Below are 16,600 nucleotides of genomic sequence, written 5' to 3'. Positions count from 1 at the left end.
TTTCTTTTTTCTATTATTTTATTTGTCGGATGAGACACTCCTGTTAAAATTCATAGACACAAAATTTCACAACACATCCGTTAACCCCAATGAAAAAAATTATTGGGTTCCAATTGTTTCGGCATAATTTTTTACCCTTTTGTCATTTCTCTTCTTGTGTAACAAGAAATCCTTAGATCAAGTTTTTCACAACTTATAGGCTACTGCCAACCCAGACAAATCAACACCGTTAAGTAGTATTCATTCGTGGCAAGGCTGAAAGTTGAGATAAATGACTAAACGGATCATACTAATTACTAATGGCTCAATCATACCAACACATGAAACGTAAGTAAATTAGTTTTACTAATTTAGCCTACTGATCACATTGGTTACTGCTTCCTAAATACACCTTTTTATAATGAATGTCGTAATACACCGATAATGACTGGGCCAAAAACAATAATCCCAAAATGTTTTTATTTAAAAAAGAAGTATGAAACAATGCCTCTGAAAGAAAATCTTGGACGTCTGTGTCTACAATTCTTTACAACTAAAGAAAACCAATGGTATTGGTTTGTGTATGATGAGCTTTGCTTGTCCGAGGGGAATCACAACCAAACCCGAGTTTAAAGGCAAATAGAAAATACAAATCCTCCACCTGGCTCCATCTATGATTGTTACACTAGCCGAATTGCTGTAGTGTCTCAGCCGTGCAATCTTGGCTGTGTAATTAGAGCCTTCCTACGTGTCAACTCAGGTTCAGGGAAATGATTAAGAATCTTTTTTCACTTTGGTCTTCCATGCCACATACTTCTTATTTTCTTGCTTGTATCTCCTCCATTCTCTTAATGCTGCTAAGAGGACATGCATCGAAACTGGCAGAAAGAAAGGCTGTGCAAAAAGTGGCAGGAAATATAAGCTTCAATGATATTTATCCATAATCTTTTCTTTAAGTAATGTACAAGTTAACTGCAAATATTAATGTTCAACTAAATCTTTTTTTCCACTTCAAATAAATCTTTAAAAATTGATTATAAGCTCAACTGTTCACCACAAGCATTTGGGAATGCGAATGGAGCAATCATACATTTCTATCTACATGACTAAATGTATCTACTGTCTGAAGAAAATAAACAGGTTTCTTATGTAACCATACAGAGTCTTGTATCTATGCAATGCAGAGTACATTTACACATGTATTGTATCAATTTAAAACTTAAATGGAACATAGAATGCACAAACTCAAAGTACAGATCAATTAAAGATGTTTTAACCATATTTGAGTCTTTAAATGGAACATAGAGAGCGCAAATATTTAAATAACTCACCGAATAGACAGCAAAACAATGTTCAAATGAGTAGTAGCTGACAGACATAATTGATGGGTGAAAAAAGGCATCCTCTGCCAGAGATCTTGCTTGCCTAGATGACACTGAAAAGAAATGAGAAAAAAAAGCAAACTACATATTAGGTTTTCCTTGCAATGAGAAATACAGACAGAATCCTCCACTGAGCTAAACTAAACTACCACTTAAGAGTTGTGGTAAGATACCAGCTGAAGCATCATAAAGTCCAAGGGAGGCATTACTTCGAGCCAAGTTTGCAGCCTCAAGGGAATACATTACCTGGTCCAGGCAAAAAGCAGTAAATTACATTAAAAGAACAAATATGTGTTTAGTAAATTACATTGCAAGAGCAAATATGTGTTTGTGTCTTGCATGCGGGTATACGCATACTTGCATATAAACTAGAACCAATGAAATATAATAATGAGCTTTGCTACTCATCATCTCCACACACGACACCCCACACTTATTTTTATTTTTTAAATTTTTTATTTTATTTTATTCTTCTTAAACTAATTGAACTCTTCCACTCATCATTCATATTCCACACATTTAGTAAGAGAAATAAATAAATAAATAAATTATGCGTAGTGTGAGGATGATGAGTAGAATTTTAAATACAAAATAACCAGATCTTTCATGGTGTCAAGGTCACATGAAGTTAGCATAATCTTATGTTTTTTATGTCAAGTTTGACTCAATTTCTATTTTAGAAATACTTCTTCCCTTTCCTTCTGGAAGTTATTATTGATTATACAAACTTTATCCTGTGGGTTGTAGCAGCAAGGGGTCACTTCTATACACTCTCCACATACTTAAGTTGTTATGTATCTTTTAATAAAAGATTTTTTTTTTATAAGTAAATGGTTAAATTATATTAATACAAATAGGCATAGTACAAGTACATAGGAGAGATAACACCTATTTAGGAGGAAGAAATAGAAACAAGAAAATCGTGAAAATCGAGGCCATTGAAGTCTATAGCTTTGGCCCAAAGAAAGAGAGTTCTAACAAATAATAATCTGATCTCCTCCAATGTACGCTCCCTGTCTTCAAAGGTCCTGTCATTGCGTTCCTACCAAATGCACCATATAAAACATATAGGAAGCATCTTCCACAGCTGAAATTTGTGGGATGCTGTCGAGGTTCACCCAACATGCCAAAAGCTCGACCACTGTAGCAGGCATAATCCAGGCTAGTTCTACCCTTCTGAATACATCGACCCATAATGCTCTAGCGATCTCGCAATGGAGTAGAAGATGGTCCACAATCTCCCCACTTTGTTTACACATACAGCACCATTCCACCACTATCACCCCATGTTTATGTAAATTATCCATTGTCAAAATCTTTCCCAGAGACGCTGTTCAGGCAAAAAATGCCACCCTAGGGGGGGCCTTGTTTCTCCAAATTCTTCTCCATGAAAAGTTATTATTTTGTGGTTGTGTGAGAGCCTTATAGAAAGAACAAACTGAAAATGTACCTTTCTTGGTAGGTGTCCACCACAAACTATCAGCTTTTTGAGTGCGCGGTCTTATAGAGTATAAAAGCTGAAAAAAATTCTCAAAATTGCTGACTTCTCAATCTTGGGCCGCCCAAGTGAAGTTCACATTCCACTAGAATAAATCCCAACCATCTCCATGAGCTCTGCCACTGAAACTTATTTCTCACATGCAAGTATGAACATTGCAGGAAATAAGTCCCTGAGACCTCTATCTCCACACCATATGTCATGCCAAAATTTAGTTCTTGAGCCATCTCCCATTGCAATACCATAAACCCCGTTTACCTCCTTAGAGCACCATCCCCAAAAAAAAAAAATCCTCCATGTCTATAATCAATCACCAACTTCCATAAAGATTCAGGTTCCATATTATAGCACCAGAGCTATTTCCCAAGTAAAGCCCAGTTGAACACCCTCAGGTTTCTAACTCCCAAACCACTAGAAGAGATTGGAGAGCATATCGTTTCCCACTTGACCAAATGAAATTTAAATTCATCCTCAAGTCTGCTCCAAAGGAAGTCACGATGAAGTTTCTCAATACGAGCCACCACACTTGCAAGAATTGGGAACAATGATAGAAAATAGGTAGGTAGATTGAAAATACTGCTTTTAATTAGAGTAATCCTACCATCTTTCGACAAATATAATCACTTCCAACCTGCCAATCTTTGTTCAATCTTCTCAATTAATGTATCCCAAATAGATTTAGCCCTAGAATTGGCCCCCAGAGGAAGCCCAAGGTAATTCATAGGGAAAGAAAAGATCTTACAACCAAGGGTGTTAGCCAATAACCGAATATTACGAACGTTGCCAACTGGAACCAGTTCTAACTTGGATAAATTCACTTTCAACCCAGAGACTGCCTCAAAGCAAAGTAGGAGTGCCCTTAGTGCCTAAATCTAGTTTAGATCTGCCTCGCAAAAATTAAGTGTATCATTTGTAAACTATAAATGGGAAATGTGGATAGTACCTCGATGTGTGTCACCAACCAAAAAGCCAGCCAAAAATCCACTATTAACCATCACTGAGATCATTCTGCTAAGTGCCTCCATGACTATGACAAAGAGAAGTGGGGACAAGGGATTCACTTGCCTTAAGCCTCAGGAACTGTTAAAAAAGCCAACTGGGCAGCCATTCACCAAAACTGAGAACCGCACAGTCGATATGCACCATCTAATCCATATGCACCATCCCTCCCCAAAACCACATCTCCCCAGCAAAAACAACAAAAAATCTCAGTTAACATGATCGTAAGCCTTCTCCATATCCAACTTGCACAAGAGACCCAGCTTACCCGTTTTTATTCTACTATCAAGGCATTCGTTGGCAATGAGAACTGAATCCAGGATCTGTCTTCCCCATACAAATGCATTTTGAGGTTTCGTAATGATCCATACCAAAACTCCTCCCAGTCGATTTGTGAGTACCTTGGAAATGATCTTATACACCCCATTCACAAGGCTAATGGGCCTATAATCCTTAACCTCCGATGCCCCAATCTTCTTGGGAATAAGTATAATATAAGTGACATTGAGGCTTTTCTCAAATTTTCCCACAGAGAAGAATCATGAAATACATTCATTAAGTCCTCCATTCACCACTTCCTAGCAGGTTTGGAAGGAACCTATAGAAAATCCATCAGGCCCTGGTGCTTTATCTTTTACCATCTTTCTTACCACTTAATAAACCTCGGCCTCTTAAAACGGCCCCTCCAACCAGGTGATATTCTGCTATTCAATGGACTTAAAAGCTAGCACATTGATCTTCGGCCTCCACTCCTCAAGTTCAGTAAGTAACTGCTCAAAATAACCAGCCACATGGTCTCGGATCGCCGAGATCTCTGAACAAACAACTCCATCAAGATTCAGCATCTCAATGGCATTAGTTCGCCTATGGGAGTTTGCCACTCTATGAAAGAACTTTGTGCAATGATCACCCTCTTTCAGCCACAAAGCCCGTGATTTCTACCGCAAAGAAATCTCCTCCAATAAGGTGAACCTCTCTAGATATGAGGCTAATTTTGTCCTCCGAGCAAGTTCCTCCAATGAAATGGCTCGTCCCTCCAATGCCCTTTCTAGCTCATGAATCTCCTCCAATAGTGACTTCTTGCGGTTGCCTATATCACCAAATGACTGCGCATTCCAAAGCTTTCAATTTTTCAACAAGAATGAAACTAGAGGTACCTTGGATCTGGTAAGAGGACCACCATTGCCTAGACGTTTCACAAAGCCTTCCGTCTTTAACCACAAATTCTCAAATTCAAAGTATCTCCTTCCTCCTTGAATTCCCTCACAATCCAACAAAATAGGAAAATGATCAGAACATAGGCGACACAATCTTTTTTGACATACCTCCGGGTAATGAATTTCCCACTCCGGGGAGACAAAATCTGTCTAATCTTGACCACGACTGGTTATTGGACCATGTGAATGCACCACCCATAAGAGGAAGATCCACCACTCCCAGCTCAAAAATACAGTCCAAGAAATTTGACACTGTTGGCCGCAACCTGCTATCTCCCAATCTTTCACATGGGAATCTGACAACCCTTCAGACTCACCCCTACAGAGTAAACCCCGGTCTCGTGCACCGCACCCTCAAAAATTTTCCTACACGGAACTAGTTAAATTGCTAGCTTTTCACCAAGGGGTGTGGCCCCGAAGAATTGTTTGCACCCATAAGGTGTTGAATCTTGGACCTTGAAGGGAGTGATACCCCAAGACCAAGGCCTTCACCACTTCCACCAGCTCTATAACCCAACCAGCTCTTCCCATAGAAGGGTTCTATTGCTGTCCAATGTCGGCCCATATATTCCAGCAAACATCCATCTAAAATTATCCTCCACATTTTAAAATGAGCAAGCCACTGTGTACTTCCCAATTTACTCCTCTATTTTTTTCACCACCTTTCTATCCTACATAACTAGTACTCCACCTGATGCTCCAATCCAATCGAAGCCAGAAAAATCCAGTCAACATATGGGCAGCTCCACATGTTTCTAACACTACTTCTTCAAATATTTCCCATCTTCGTTTCCTGCAAGCACACAATATCCGCCTTCCACAATAGTAGGCTCACAAGCTGAGGCCCAGATCTTGGACCCAAGCCCAGGATTGCATTCCCTTTGTCTCCTGTTGGGCCCCCATTGTAGTGGCTCATAGTATTTTGAAGCTTGCTGCGTAGCCCTCCTTTAACCAGGCCACGCGTATCCTTCCTCCTGTAACCAAGCCATCTCCTACACCTTTTGGCCCTTCATAAGCTACCTCTCTCTAATAAGGCCAGGTTCCTCCACACTGAAGCCCATTTCGAAGCCCCTTTACTCCAAGCCCACACCCACATCCTCTTCACACCGTATTAAAAAGTCCACTTTGTCCTGAAGCAAACAGAGTTGCTCCTTCACGTCTAACAGCATGTTGTGTACGTTCCCCTTTGCCAGGGCAACAACATTGCCTATCCCTATTAACAAAAGATATATTAACAAAAAGACAAACAGATTGAAAACTTGACCAAAGCTCCAATCAAACCCTCAAATGTTATTAGGATGGACTATAAATCTGAACTTTGAATGAACGAGGTTACATATATCTTCTGCATTGGTGTAATATCAACAAACAAATTCGAAATGCCTTGACCTTTTTATAACAGGTCTGAGTCAATAGAAATGCTAGAAAATATCATGGCTGTAATCACTTCCATTTGGCAAAAATTGAATATGAAGCACAATAACTTCTGTAATCACAAACTTTCCCTTCTAAGTACATATTAGAACATCTTTTAGGCTTCATCATGAATTTTCTGACTATTCATGATGAAGCTGCTTCTTGTAGAACAGAGCTAGTGTATTGAATTCACCCTTTCTCATTGAAGATTTTTCTGAAACCTATAATTTGTGTTCTGAAAAAGACACAAAGCAAAAGATGCTAAATTTCATGGTATGTAAATAGCACATTGTTTTGAATTCCATTAATCCATAGGCCTTATAGTCTTTTCGTCCACCCAAGAGACAAAAAGGGTAGCAATTGATAGATGAATGATGATAGGAGTCCCTCATAAAGCTGCTCAGTAGTCAACACGCCACAGTTTAGGAAGTTAAGTTAATAAACATGGAAAGATGCAAAGACAGGAAACAGATGGGGGAGAGAGAGAGAGAGAGTAAATTAATTAACTATAGTAGGCCTAGCTATCAAGTTCTTTCACATGCTCATTACAACAGTATTTACTAAAATAAAAACTAAATGGATAATATAGGCAACGAATCTGTTCTCCTGTGCAGAATTGACAATAAAGTGAAACGAGTAAATGAGCTCCTATGCTAAGATTTTGGGAGAATTCAAGATCGCATCAATTTGGGTGTCTGCATCAAATTACAGATACAATCCATGCTCTCTCTGATTTCTCTTTCATCTCACACAAATGCAGATGGTGTCACTTCATATTATTTTTCCACTTTCACAACAGCAAAATTTCTTTTCTTCCATTTTTACAACTTTCATTCAGAAAGGAAGGTGATGCCTTTTGAACAACATAGGCAATGAACCAATCAACTGTTTATACTACCCGTTGAAGGAGAAAAGCATCCACCAAATTACCAAGAGAATTGCAGAAAAATTATAAATAAATAAAACAGAAGACCAATCGATAAGCATTCATCCTGATAACTCACCTGTTTACCAATCTCATCCATAATAATCATCCTAGGCAATGATTGAACCTACATGGAAATATTTAACACAATCATAAGAATGAATCTTCTTAAATCAGGAGATTTATTTCTTAATGCCTAATCTCAACTGAATAAAATGAAGTGTGGAGAAAAAATGAACATACCAATCTGGAAAGAGATCCAAGTGTTGTAGCACATGAATGAAGATTGAAACATGTATGCTGCCGAGACAAGACATCCAATTCCCTGAGGTGCAATACAAGCCAAGTAAATGATATGAAGAAAATACATATGAGGTAAAAAGAAGTTTGAAAGAGTACAACAAGCCTTCAAAATCCACTAAACTTTGCTTCTGGAGGACCCAAGTATACTACTAAATTGAGAAAAGTATGGGAATGAATACAAATAAAATGAAAATGCATTTCTAGCTTCTGGAACATGTTCACCAGACTAAGAGTAATAGTCAATGCCATATTTGCCATGCCAAAAAAAAAAGGGCATTGTTTCTGTACAGTAAAAGCAACTCTACCCCTATGCCAACGAATGCATAGATAGTAGATTAAAATCTGGCAACTTGGATATCTTGTGTAAGTTGGATATGGAGAAGGCCTACGATCAGGTCAATTAGGATTTCTTACTTTACTTGCTTGAAAGGTGTGGCTTTTGGGAGAGATGGTGCTCAAAAGTCAGGTGGTGCATATCAACGGCGAAGTTCTCACTTTGGTGAATGGTAGTCCCGTGGATTTTTTAACAGCTCTCGTGGTCTAAGACAGGGGGATCCTTTGTCCCCACTCCCGTTTGTCATTGTCATGGGGGCGCTTAGTAGAATGATCTCAGCCTTGGTTAACAGCAACTTTGTGGCTAGTTTTCCAGTCGGTGACACCAATAGGGGTACTCTTAACATTTCTCACTTGTTGTTAGCAAATGATACTCTAATATTTTGTGAGCCAGAACAAAGCTAGATTCAACCACTAAGGGCACTTCTACTCTGTTTTGAGGTTGTATCCGGATTGAAAGTGAACTTAGCCAAATCAGAATTGGTTCCAGTTGGTAATGTTCGCAACATCCAGCAACTAGCTAGCACTCTTGGATGTAAAGTTTCCTCTCTTCCCATGAATTACCTTGGTCTTCCTTTGGGGGGCCGCCTCAAGGGCTATACCTATCTGGAATACAATAATTGAGAAGATTGAACATAGATTTTCAGGTTGGAAGAGATTGTACTTGTCGAAAGGAGATAGGATCACCTTAATCAAGGGCACCCGTCAAATTTACCAACCTACTTTTTATCTTTATTCCCAATTCCAGTGAGTGTGGAACCCCTATTGAGAAACTTCATCGCGATTTCCTTTGGAGTGGTTTAGGGGATGAATTCAAATTCCATCTAGGTAAGTGAGATATCTCTTCTGGTGGGCTTGGTATTAGAAACCTGAGAGTTTTCAATCGGGCCCTTCTTGGGAAATGATTGTGGCAATACGATAAGAAACCAGAAGTTTTATGGAAGTTGGTGATTGACTGCAAGTATGGAGGTATGTGGGGGACGTGGAGCACTAGGGAGGTACAAGGGGCGTACGGAGTGGGAGTTTGGAGGCATATTAGACGAGCTCGTCACACTAGACTTGTGCTGGGAAATGGTTCAAGAATAAAATTCTGATATGACTTATGGTGTAGAGATAACGCCCTCAAGGACTCGTTTCCTTCAATCTTCAGGATTGCAAGTGAGAAAGAAGTTTCAGTGGACTTATAAGGCGCTGACATGTTAGTCTGGCTGTGCATTCCCTTGGAAAAGCATTTGGAGAGTGAAGGTACCTACTAAGGTGGCGTTCTTCAACTGGTGGTTCTAAGGAGAGTACTGACTGTGTATAGCTGATTCGTGTGTCATGTGCAAGAAGGATGTTGAATCTGTAAATCATCTATTTCTTCTTTGTGAGGTGGCAAAGACTTTGTGGAATGAGGTTTTTGGTAGGACAGGTATATATTGGATGATGCCTAAGGAAGTTGTGGATCTTCTTGCATGTTGGTGAGGTTTTGAGGGAAGGCAAAGTGTAGCTACCAGATGGAAAATGATTCCTTTGTGTTTAATGTTGTGTCTTTGGCTAGAAAGGAATGGGAGATGTTTTGAAGACAGAGTGTTCTTTAGGTGAACTTTGGAATTTTTTCTTTTCTACTTTGTGTTTGTGAGCTAAGATTTTGTTAAGGAATGATCCTAATGAATTGAATCTGTATTAGCCTTTTTCTTGCTTTCTAGAGTGTAGTAGGTATTTCTCCTTTATATGCATCCTGTGTACTTGGGTTGTACCTATTCTTGGTAATAAAATTTCTTATTAATTATAAAAAAAAAGCTTCACTGGCTGAACACATGGAGATATCCAGTGACCTAGTTCAATGGAATGTGAACTTTACTAGAACGGCCCAAGATTAGGAAGTTGACGGCTTCGAGGATTTCTTTAGACTCTTGTACTCCATAAAACCGAGCCCTCAAAGATCTGACGAGTTGTGGTGGGTACTCGCAAGTAAAGGTATATTCTTGATTCGCTCTATCTATAAGTCTCTCATACAATCCGAACAATCACTTTCCATAGAAAAGGATTTGGAGAAATAAGGCGCCTCCCAAAGCGGCGTTCTTTGCTTGGACAACTTCTCTAGGTAAGATTTTGACGATGGATAACTTACAGAAACGCAAGGTGATTAGAATAGACTAGTGTTGTATGAGCAAAAACAGTGGTGAGATTGTGGATCATCTTCTACTGCATTGTGAGGTTGCTAGAGCATTATGGGAAGATGTATTTAGACCGTTAGAGCTAGCCTGGGTCATGCCTGCTATAGTGATTGAGCTTTTGGCCAGTTGGACAAATCTAGGCGGTATTCCACAAATCACAACTATGTGGAAGATGGTACCTATTTGTATTATGTGGTGTGTATGGCAGGAGTGAAATGGCTGAACGTTTGAGGACAAGGAGCGCTCATTAGAGGAGTTTAGATTATTTTTTGTTAGAACTTTGTTTTTATGGGCCAAAGTTGTTGATTTCAGTGGTCTTGATTTTCATGATTTTCTAGTTTTTATTTCTTCTTCCTAGATAGGTGTTACCTCTTGTATATCATCTTGTGTAATTGGGCTATGCCTATTCTTATTAATACAATCATTTACTTATTAGAAAAAAACAAAAAAGGAACTCTACCCCCTTCATTTTGATAGGCCTGGAAAAGTATCAATCTTCTTACCATTCTGTGAAGCCTCTTTCACTAGCTAAAAGAGAGGATGTGCCTGATGCACCAACATAAACATTGTTAGATTTAAGACCAAAAAGTTGCCGGAACTGCCCCATTACAACTTCAAAAACCTCCTGAAGATCCTGTTTCAGAATGAGGATTCATCAGTCTAGAGAAATTAACTAACAGCCATCTGCAACAATATAACATGGACTTCTAAGGTTTGCCCTTCATTTTTTATTTCTTATAAAATTTATTGCTTAGAAGATAAATGGTGCACTTTTGTTTTTGAGGTGCAGATAAAAATGTAAATAATGTGTTCTGTCACCAACTTCTAATCTACAGTACCATGCAAAAAAAGAAAAGAAAATGAAGGCGAGCAGAATAGAAAAACATTACAGCAAAAATGGAGATAATGCAGGATAATGCCATTCAACAAAACAGATAAGACCCAAACATTATACCAGAACAAGTTTGGATACTTAGTTCATGCGATTCAGAAGAAATTAAGCAAATTGCATTCACTAGTGGCGCCTAATGTCACGAAAAGTTCAACTTCATACGCAGACATATAGAATTTTAGTTAACTCATGAATTGAAACCTAAAAGTCAAACTAGTAAATAGACCAGTTCATGAAATTCATAACAGTGCAGATCTTCATTCTAGACTTTCTTATTGTATCTGAACCCGGATTCCGAAGTTAAAGAAATCATTTTATCTACTAATAGTGGACAAATTGGCATATTACCCAATCACGCGCCTATTGCCACAGCTGTAGATATAGGTATTTTGAGAATATGCCTTAATGACCAATGGATAACGATGACTCTGATGGGCGGTTTCGCTAGAATAGGCAATAATGAGATCACTGTTTTAGTAAATGATGCGGAGAAGGGTAGTGACATTGATCCACAAGAAGCTCAGCAAACTCTTGAAATAGCAGAAGCGAACTTGAGTAAAGCTGAAGGCAAGAGACAAACAATTGAGGCAAATCTAGCTCTCAGACGAGCTAGGACACGAGTAGAGGTTGCAGAGCATCTTTTTATAAGGAAACAACACACAAAAAATTAGTTTTGGGCTTTAATTCAACATGCAGGCATTCAGTTTACTGAAACTGGTCCAACATCTGTTCTGTTTGGGATTTCAGATTATCATAAGGTTCATTTACGCTACAAAAAGACTGGGGCAAAGTGTAGTGGATTGATGTTGCAACGTATAAATGTAGTTGCAAGTTTTTTTTTTTTTTTTTTTGTGAGCAAAAATGTAGTTGCAAGTTGGTTGATCATCCGTTGATCCATTGTTCTGTCGTGCAAGAGTTATAGATCCTTGTCTTTACAGACTCGGTTCAATGGGCAATGCCTAAAATGAATTAACTCTATCTCACAGAGAAATGTAATTTTACTCTCGAATCAGATTTATTACTCTTGAATCCCTGTATGAGGGTTTCATGCCTTCAGCAGTACTACTCTTGTTGGATTTGTTTCTCTTTTAAAATTTAAATTGTAAGAGAACCATTTGTATACTTCCTGTGTAACTAAGGATACAATATTCTCGAATAGAATTTAGCATCACTACACTTGGTTTCTATTACATTATACCAGGAATCCACGTTAAGAATAATATAAAACACATGCAATGTCACAGACAAAACGTATCAGCACTTTAAGTCCATTTCAAGTGACAGATATGGAATACACACAACAGGAAAACTTTGTAGACAAACAACTAACCTGCTGGGAAATTGTGCGCCTGAGAGGATGCTGGCTTTCTGAGTCCTTCAGACAGTCCTTGGGATTCCAAACAAGAACACCTCCCCACATCTACATGGTGTCATCATCCAAGTTAGTAATTTTACGAAATTGAAAAAGAACACCAAGTATGAAGATACTGAAGAGTGAAGACATGATAACTCACTGGAGAGATGAACCCATTCGTCTTAGAAATCTCTCCATTTGGAAGTTGTAGTAAAAGAGGACATTCCCTTGCAGATGGTATATAGCTGACAACATAGAAAAATAAAATTGACATTAAAGCTGTCGAGAATGGAAATCTCTTCCCAGGACACTGGTTTCAGTATATGGATGTCCATCAACTAAAAGCTACATATCACCAGATGTTTATAATATATCGCATGGTCAATGGATGGACACACATTACATTTTAACTAAATATATAATTTAACAATCAGATAAAATACTTTCATTGCAATAATAATTATAGGATAATCGAGCTAAAGAATATACACCACAAATTGCAAAATCTTTGACCTCCCGCCTGCTGCAATAGAAGTATCCAAGTGCCACTCATTTGAATTCACCTAATTAAATTAGGTAAATAACATTAATAAAAAAGAAATAAATTAAAATTAAAATTAAAAGTACACAAGATGGAAAATGAGATATTTCATATGAAAAACACACCCACACAGACAAATAAATAAGGAAATGGCCCGACTACAATATTCCTATACTTCCCACATATTTAAATTATTGCCTCCACCATTTCCCATACCACCATTACTCACCATCAAGTTGCCACCCTTATCATCACTAACACCATAAAAAAAGTCACTAAACAACCGACAATTTTCTTTGGTTTGGAATTAAATTTTTCTAACATTATTCCCGCTATTCATAAGGCATTTCCTATTTTATAGTAAAAAAATGTTTCTGTAATTTGTGCAACAAATGATATCATCATAATCTTTTTTGGCATATTGTCAGGTGCTTTCTCTTGTATACACTTTGTGTACTTGGGTTGTGCCCCTGTGTGCTTTTAATAAAATTGACTTTACAAAAAAATAACGTTTTAGAATTTTGTTTTAACTACAAAATTACTGTGAAATGCCCTAGTTTGGGTATAGCAGTTGATGAATGGGATCCCGCATTACTTGTAAGGGAGAAGCTATTTCCCTTATAATGATTCCCATGGGCTCCAATGTAATCTTGATTAATGCTTTTGGAGTATATGTCCATATGTGTCTTAGACTTTTCTTCAGTTGTTGCAAATTCTATTAAAGCAATGTCTAGATTTTGAGCCATGCCACCTATAACAGAATAATCAAGGAGAACACGGACATTTAACAAGGGAGTTGTAATACCTCAAATTGATTCAAGAGGTGGTAACTGGGATCACACATTTTTCAGGAAGAAGAAGTTTTGCCCTTTATAATGATTCAAAGGATCTCCCATTGTATTCAATGGAACTAGTGTTCAAGAATTTCTAGTGTCTTTTTTTAGTTCCTAACTTGTAATTAGGTTTTTGCTTTCCTATACTTCCTATGTACATGGGATTTCACTATTTACTTCTTCCTACTTATATATTAGAAAAAAGGATCTCCCATTGTAAACTTGACTAGACCTTTTGGAGTACAAGCCCATATGTGTCTTTGACTTTTCTTGGGTTGTTACACTACAATCATTCATTTAAAATCCCATGGGAAAACCCAAACACTACTTTAGATTAATCAATTTTACATAAGAGTAAATATGTAACGTCTACAATTTTTCCTTTTCCTCCATTTTGACCTGGGAGAGTGAACACGTGCTCAATGTATTCATGCATACTCACCCGCACTAGAAATTTCTTTTAGAGTGTTGCACCAAGAAACTTCCGGACTTAAGTGAAATTAAAAATTAAATGTGATTAGTAATAATCTTCTAAATTTCTACCTCAGGATCATATCATGAGAGGTTAAAGATTCAAAGATGCATACAAAAAAAGGAAGGTCCTTGGTACTAAAGATGTAGCTCTCCTGCTCATCATCCCAATGAGAAAATGAAGACTTAGGTGTATGGTATAAAACCTGCCAGTCAGGAAGAAAATATAATCAAATAATAATCTCAGACACGAGAATCAATCCAGAAAGCTATACGACCAAAAAGATTTAATAAAAAAAAAATAATCATTTTCCAAGCACTGGAATATCTATTACCTGACTTTCCACACTTATGTTTGCTACAGACTCCAGAGCCTCAATTACAGGGGCCAATAAGGTCTCATCTATTGATTGGAAATCCCTGTCATAACAAGAGAATGCCAGCACAAGCTGGAATAAATATCTTTGAAGGTCAACATGTTTTTTTTTATAAGAAGATATTTTATTGATATTGAAATAGGCTGAAGGTCAACATGTTAGAGTAGGTTTCCTACCATCTAAAGATCAATATGGTTGAAAAACAAAGTTTGCAGAATCTCCTCCATTACTGCACGCAACAAATACTCACTCCAAACAGAAATCGAGCAAACTCAAAACACAAACAGGAGAGTCTTAACTTTAAGCTGATTATCATATTGTTTCCTATAATAGAACACAACTGAAAAAATAAATGAAACAGCTCTATCACGTCTTTAACGTAAAACTGTACAAACAAACATATAAACAAACAGCTACAATACTCCAAAACAAGAAAAATCTCAATTAAAAAAAAAAAAAAAACAAGCTTCATACCAATCATAGACCCAATCTTGAGGATCCGAATTAAGCAGATTAAACGAAAGCACGATTTTCCCATCAGCCCCCACAGGCATAAACTCCCCATGAATTAAGCCTTCCTCCTTCCCACCATTCATAAACACCTTAACAAAAATTTCTGCCGCCCTCGCCACTGCTTCAGCCTCCGAAACCCTCCCAACAACCCAAGCATGCCTATACTTCCCAACTACAGCGCTCACCTCTTCCCTATCCCCATTCACCACCACCACACTATAGACCTTCCCACCCAACGAATCCGCCAAAGCCTTATCAACACCCTCATCATCACTGAAATCAATGGTCCCCATCGAGCCACACCTCCATGAAGACGTATATTCAAGATTTCGAGTCTGTATACAACCCGAACTAGAATCTACAGTCACAGCAATAGAGAAGTTTGTGCTACAAGTACCGCATTGTGGGGGCTTGGCGGTCAATTTGGTCATTTGACTGAGAATGGAAGATCCTAGGGCGTCTGGAGTCATGGACGGTTTGGAATCGAAACCTACGAAGATTGCTTGAAAATGGCATGGGAACAACAAAGGGTTCGATTCGATTTGGGCAGAGAGCATATCGATTTCGCGGAATGGGAGCGGAGCACGATAGATTTCCACTGATTTCCATAGGAATGGGAACCCTGCAAAAAATCAAAACTACAAATGGCGATCAAAAGCAAGAAATATTGAGAAACTGGAGCATAGGTAACTTCCTAAGTACCATCATATAAATATATCAGTAATGATACTCCCAGGGAGAAAAAACATGTGTATGTATACGCATATGTAAATAGAGAGGGTGGGGAAAGTAGACCTAGGAGGAATGAGAAGAGGACTGAGAGGGTGAGAATAAGGCGCTTGATTCCGGGTTTGGAATTTCGCATGGTTTTAGGATCGAAGTCCGATTCGGGTTCTTCTGCTTTGTGAGTGGTTTCGGATATCTGGTGCGTCTCGCCTGGAGCTTCGGAGATGTCAGCCATCCTTGAAGGCAGTGAAAACTTCTTTGGTTAGAAAGGCTTCGAGCTCTACCTGCTCTGATTGAGCACTTTATAAGAGCTCGAGCTCGAGCGTCTATGATCAATAAATTAGAAATGAAAAATTCAATTCGAAGTTCAGCGTGAGAAATCGTATTCCCGTAATGTAATATTTTATTATTATTTATTATTTTTTAGTTATATTTTATTATTATATTTATTATTGTTTGATAGAAACGCACATCAATATTCACATAACTTTTTTTATTAAAAAAAAAATAAAAGAAAAAATTTTTGAGAGAAAAATAAGATTTTCTATTTCACAAAAATTATTTTCGTCTTCTATTCACATTGTTTTATTAAACGAATGTTTTATATTTAATATTAATGTGCGGTTTGGCACGCAAAATTACTTACAAGAGACTTTTTCTTATTTAATGTTCTATAATTATT

General features: G+C 37.8%; 1 protein-coding gene across 1 annotated transcript; it reads right to left on the bottom strand.

Annotated features, from left to right (window-relative positions):
- Positions 1-424: 424 nt before the first annotated feature.
- Positions 425-16,266, bottom strand: LOC109011130 (GPI transamidase component PIG-S). Its single transcript, XM_018992204.2, has 13 exons — positions 15,988-16,266; positions 15,154-15,814; positions 14,638-14,722; positions 14,419-14,508; positions 12,947-13,020; positions 12,618-12,702; positions 12,434-12,523; positions 10,715-10,845; positions 7,660-7,741; positions 7,496-7,543; positions 1,535-1,607; positions 1,311-1,414; positions 425-873 (listed from the first exon to the last, which is right to left on the bottom strand). Exons 1-13 carry the CDS (start codon positions 16,151-16,153, stop codon positions 754-756), a joined length of 1,809 nt encoding a protein of 602 aa, XP_018847749.1. The 5' UTR covers positions 16,154-16,266; the 3' UTR covers positions 425-753.
- Between the last annotated feature and the right edge of the window lie 334 nt (positions 16,267-16,600).

Source organism: Juglans regia, chromosome 1 (assembly GCF_001411555.2).
Source record: "Juglans regia cultivar Chandler chromosome 1, Walnut 2.0, whole genome shotgun sequence".
In the NCBI taxonomy this organism is placed as follows: Eukaryota; Viridiplantae; Streptophyta; class Magnoliopsida; order Fagales; family Juglandaceae; genus Juglans; species Juglans regia.
This window is presented reverse-complemented; position numbering and strand designations above follow the sequence as displayed.

Excerpts from the sequence above, each read along its gene's own strand:
- LOC109011130 (XM_018992204.2), bottom strand. The coding sequence starts at position 16,153 with ATGGCTGACATCTCCGAAGCTCCAGGCGAGACGCACCAGATATCCGAA. Across the intron at positions 15,815-15,987 it reads CCTCTTCTCATTCCTCCTAG|GGTTCCCATTCCTATGGAAA; the intron begins GTCTACTTTCCC and ends GATTTTTTGCAG. Across the intron at positions 12,703-12,946 it reads AAGATTTTGCAATTTGTGGT|CTATATACCATCTGCAAGGG; the intron begins GTATATTCTTTA and ends CTATGTTGTCAG.